This window comes from Cannabis sativa, chromosome 2 (assembly GCF_029168945.1).
Source record: "Cannabis sativa cultivar Pink pepper isolate KNU-18-1 chromosome 2, ASM2916894v1, whole genome shotgun sequence".
In the NCBI taxonomy this organism is placed as follows: domain Eukaryota; kingdom Viridiplantae; phylum Streptophyta; class Magnoliopsida; order Rosales; family Cannabaceae; genus Cannabis; species Cannabis sativa.
In genome coordinates this window covers 54928968-54934625 of record NC_083602.1, presented here as the reverse complement: position 1 = coordinate 54934625, position 5658 = coordinate 54928968, and the positions used below count along the sequence as shown (strand labels likewise).

The window sequence follows — 5658 nt, the reverse complement described above, 5'->3', positions numbered from 1 at the left end:
GATGGCATGAGGAGAGGAATCAAGGAAGCTTTGGGTATAGATTCTCCTGAAGGGGTTATAAAGTATCTGGGGTTACCCCTCTTCAGATCTAGACAAAAGGATGCTGATTTCAACTTCATCCTTGACAATCTCACGTCTAAGTTACAAGGCTGGAAGGCCAAAACATTATCAAAAGCTGGACGGGCTACTCTTATCAAGTCGGTCGGTTTGTCTATGCCTATTTATGCCATGCAAACGACCAAACTGTCGAACCGCCTTGTGAATCGGATTGATGGCCTAGTTCGAGACTTCTGGTGGGGTTTTGAAAAAGGAAACCATGGTCTCCACCTTAAAGCATGGGATAAGCTTTGTCTTCCCAAGTCAATGGGGGGCCTGGGCTTTCGGAAAATGAAGGAAATGAACCTTGCTTTTTTGGCCAAGTGGGGTTGGAACTTATTGACGGGCAAGCAGTCGCTTTGCTCTAAGATTCTGGAGGCTAAGTACCTTAGAGGGAGAGAGTTTCTCAATAGCAGTTATAAAGATTCCGACTCCTGGTTTTGGAAGAATGTAGTCAAAGCTAGCACCATCCTCTGTAAAGGGGCGTGTAAAAGGGTGGCAGATGGAAGAGATACTAGTATCTGGAGGGATCCTTGGATCCCTCATTTGAAAGGTTTCGTCCCGAAACCAAAGGCAGGTGTGGTCATGGATAACAATTGTGTTGCTGATCTTTTGTCACCTAGAGGTGGGTGGGACATGGATAAGCTGAAGTGTCTCTTCGACCATGAGACCATTTCCGCTATTCTTAAGGATGGAAATCCTCCTGGGAGTGGAAAGGATAGTTGGTTATGGACGCTGGAAAGTAATGGGAAATTCTCTTGCAAATCAGCCTACCTGGCTCAAGCTTTGGAGAGAGCGCCTTACTGTGATGTCGCCCCAACTCTTTGGAATAAACTTTGGAATAGTAAAATTTTGGAGCGTCATAAGGTCCTTTGGTGGTGTATTCTCTCTCAAGCCCTTCCGGTTAGAGCAGTCATTGGCAGAAGATTTCAAATTGAGGATACCTTTTGTCCTTTATGCGGAGTAGGGGAGGAAACCATGGAACATCTTTTTCTAACGTGTGATGTGGCGATGCACTTATGGCGCTCGTCACCTTGGGGAATTTTTCCAGTGTGTGAGTCTGGCATTCGAGTCTGGGATTGGGTGAAATTCATCTGGAATCTTAACAACAGGGGTGTTAGGGCTGAGGATGTCTTTCTCTACGCGTCTATTGTTGTTGACAATATTTGGCGAATGCGCAATGATGTGGTCCATAACAATAGCTCATCTGATGTTTTAAAATGTGTTGACATTATTTGTTCTTCTTTTGCAGAGCTTCATACTACTCTTTTGCCTAGTCCTGTGCCATTGATGAGGGATAGCTGGGTTCCACCACCTCTGGATTGGATCAAATTTAACTGTGACGTTCGGGTGGGCTTAGAGAGTATGTGCTTAGCTGTAGTGTCAAGGAATCATCTGGGTAGGGTGATGAGTGTTCACACGTCCCGATTGGATTTCTCTGATGCTCTGTGTGGAGAAGCTGCGGCCTGCTGCTTGGCGGTGTCTGTTGCGAAGGAGTTACAGTTTAAGTATATTATTGTGGAGAGCGACTCGAGGCTTGTGATCAATGCCCTTAGCGGGAAGGCGTCCCATTGGGCTTTGGAAAACTATGTCTCCTTTTGTACTAAGTCTTCTCCTTTTTTCTTATGTTGTAATTTTTTGAATATTAGTAGGACGTGTAACTTTGCGGCCCATAATGTGGCTAACTGGGCTTTTTGCAACCAGAAGTATGGATCTATTCCGATAGACTCTTTACCGGAGAACATTTTGTGTAATGACCACGAGGTCTAATTTGATTCAATATATATCTACGCTTATTTCAAAAAAAAAAAAAAAAAGCAAAGTTTTGGGTACAAAAGTGTTCCTTAGACAGGAAATATGATAGTGGAAATAAACAGGACACGCTTATTGAAAATTTGGGATATAAGATTTTTATCAGTCCCATACGATTCTTGTCAAAATAAATGCCATCGAGCTACTACCAAATTGTTATAATTTTCAAGCACTTGACAGAAAGACATTAACTAATATTTAATGTTGCTTTAAATGCCATGTCAGACAAAAAACAATAATTTGTGTTAATATCTATTTAGATATGTTTGGGTAAATACTATTTTGGACCCTCTGTTTTACAAAAGTTACCAATTGGATCCTGTATTTTGTTAAATGACAAAATGGACTCTGTATTTTTTAAAATAGTACAAATAGGACCCTGAATTGATTTTTTGTCAAAATAAAGTTTAATTATAATCCGATCTAAAAGTGCTATGACAAAACTGTTTACATTTTTTGTATCTGTTCGTATTAAGTATTGTCTTCAAGTTGGTTGTATTAAAAAAAAAGTTGTCAAAAATTAAGCTCAGGGTCCTATTTTTACTATTTTAGAAAATACAGGGTCCATTTTGTCATTTAACAAAACACAGGGTCTAATCTGTAACTTTTGCAAAACACAGGGTCTAAAATAGTATTTACCCTAAATCTTTTGTTACACAAACTTATTTTCTTATGCAAATATCCCTTGTGAATGATCAGCCAACCATGGCCACGATGACATGCCATGTGGTGGCAATGCCCTATCCTGGTAGAAGTCATATCAACGCGGTGATGAACTTGTGTAAGCAGCTATCTGCTCGTGTCAAATACGACATCCTCATCACCTTCGTCGTCACCCAAGAGTGGTTTGGATTGCTCAGGTCCAGGGCCGGCCCTAGGCATAGGCGGGCTAGGCCCGTGCCTAGGGCCCACACTTTCCGGGGGCCCGAAATAAAAAAAATAAAAAAAATTATTAGGCTTTTATTTAAGTAAAATTTAAGTGTATTATAAACAATAAATATTTATAGCTTAATTGGTTGAGGTGGATGGCATAAAGTCTAAGGTCATGGGTTCAAATCCCATAACACTCTTCTTTTTAATTTTTTTTTTTTATATTTGAGGGCCCCAAAATTTAATTTGTCTTGGGCCCATGTATTTTCAGGGCCGGCCCTGCTCAGGTCTGATCCAAAACCTGATAACATTCAATTTGCCACCATACCCAATGTTGTGCCTTCTGAGCATGTTCGTGCAGAAGACTTGAGTGGCTTTCTTGAGGCAGTCTCGACCAAGTTGGAAGCTCCCTTTGAGGAGCTTCTTGATGGCCTTCATGAGCCTCCAGTGAAGGTTATCATAGCTGATAGCATTATGGCTTGGCCCATCCATGTTGGTAACAGGAGGAATATTCCAGTGGCTTCCTTCTGGCCACTCTCTGCTTCTATGTTTTCAGTGTTCTATCACTTTGATCTTCTCAAACAAAGAGGCCATTACCCAATTCAAGCCCCAGGTAAGTTGCAGAAATTGATTCTTTGTTTTTCTTATTTTCTTATATATGTTTTATATGGTCATGTTTCTGTTTTGATTGTTATAAGATAAACTAAGAAACTAAGAACCATCGTTTATATTAGTCACTTCCAGTAAATCTATACGTTAATTTACAATGTTAATATCATTATCAATCATCAATCAACATGCAATTTAATTTTTCCAAAAATAACATTCACTGCAATTCAATTCATGACCAGTCCTATGGGGCCTAAGCAAAATCATATTTTGGGACTCTATATATATAGTTTAACTATGAAAATAATAGTTTTAGTGCTGAGTGTAATGGTAAAGCTTTTAAAAATTCTTAAAAGCTCCAAGATTCAATCCCTGAGCATTCGGGGCCGAGGAGCACGCCTTGGCCGCCTACCCTCAGGGCCGGCCCTGATTTCAAGTTTTCAGAAAACAACATTTCACTGCAATTCAACTCAATTACCTTTTTTTTATGTAAATTGTAATATCACATTGCTTTTAAGAAGCATTCGAGATGTTGAATTTGGTTTATTTTCATTCTAATTGTGTCAATTTCAACATTTGTTATTGATTTATATTATCTTAATTTGTCTATATGCACTGATTTGGTGATACACAGACGTAGAGCGTGGAGACAAAATTGTAGACTATATCCCAGGCATTTCTACAACTCCTCTTTCAGATTTATCTGATCGGCTTTTCCACAGTAACAATGAAAAAATGGCTGAATTAATAATAGAGGCTGTTTCTAAGGTAACCAAAGTACAATACCTTCTATCAACTTCAGTGTATGAGCTTGAATCACAAGTCTTTGATGTCTTGAAACTCAAATTCTCCTTCCCTTTGTACTCTATAGGACCTATCAGTATTAGTCCTCAGATTCAACTTGAAAATACCTTTGATGACACCACTAATATTAGTACTGTTGTAGAGTATATACAGTGGTTAGATTCTCAACCTGAAGCATCTGTTTTGTACATCTCGTTTGGTAGTTTTCTTTCAGTTTCAGATACCCAATTGGATGAAATTGTGGCTGGGATACGAACTGGTGGTGTTAGACACATGTGGGTGGCACGTGAGAATGTGTCAAAGATCAAAGATGGTTGTGGTGATGTGGGGTTTGTGGTGCCATGGTGTGACCAATTAAGGGTGTTGTGTCATCCTTCTATTGGTGGATTTTGGACTCACTGTGGCTGGAATTCTACTTTGGAAGCTATTTTTGCTGGGGTTCCAATGTTGACTTTTCCTATAACTGCAGACCAACATTCTAATAGCAAACAAATTGTAGAGGAATGGAAAATTGGTTGTAAGGTTAATGATAAGAAGAAGATAATATGTGCAGGGACTGATCATGTTAGTTTAGTCAGTAGAGATGAGATTTCGGTACTTGTACAGAGATTCATGGATCCAGATAGCATTGGCATGAAAGTGATGAAAAACAGAGTCAAAGAACTTCAAAAATCATGTCAACTAGCAGTCTCCAAAGGGGGTTCATCCTACAAAAATCTTGATGCTTTTATTGAGGATATTTCACCAAGCAATTAAGAGACATAGGCTTGTAATTATTACGAGATAAAAGCTATGAGTTATATGACTGATGAATTTGTTGTCTTCATTGTTTCACTACACAATTGTCTTTTCACATGTTATTAGGTTTTCTCGTAGTATATATAACCCTTGATTTAATCTAATGCTATTGTAATTTTTACATATAGCTCTTGATTTAATCCAATAGTTCAAATCAACACTTGAAAATTACATCAAAATAATATATTTTTTTATTTATAATTAATCTTTAATATTATTAATGGTAGGTTCAACTAACAAATTCCAAACCTAACTCCACACCTAATGTTTTTATCTTTTTATTTTATTTTTATTTAAAATTTAGTTTTAATTATATTTTTTTTTTTAATTCAAATTTACATAAAAAAAATATTTTAATTAAATTTATTTTTAAAACAATAATTATACTTATAAAAACTTATAACATATTCAACTTATAATAATTTTATAATAATCACTCCTAAAATAATTAAAATGTCATCATGAGTTCAATACTTTAGAAGTAATATTCTATCATATTATATTAATTAATTTTATTTTTCAAGATTATAATGTTCAATGTATTTAAAATTTTTAGATATAAAATTAATTATTTACATCAATTACATTATTTATAAAATCATGCATGAACTAGTAAATAATATCTATTCTATATAAAGTGTTCCTATATAACAAGAATTCTTGGTTTAT

The 5658-nt window shown here is 36.8% G+C and overlaps 1 protein-coding gene across 1 annotated transcript; it reads left to right on the top strand.

Moving 5' to 3' along the window:
• The first annotated feature begins 2559 nt into the window (after window positions 1-2559).
• Window positions 2560-5001, top strand: LOC115718695 (UDP-glycosyltransferase 87A1). The gene is made up of 3 exons (XM_030647517.2): window positions 2560-2768; window positions 3066-3391; window positions 4022-5001. The coding sequence occupies exons 1-3, from the start codon at window positions 2581-2583 to the stop codon at window positions 4945-4947; spliced, it is 1440 nt and encodes a 479-aa protein (XP_030503377.2). The 5' UTR covers window positions 2560-2580; the 3' UTR covers window positions 4948-5001.
• The last annotated feature ends 657 nt before the right edge of the window (window positions 5002-5658 follow it).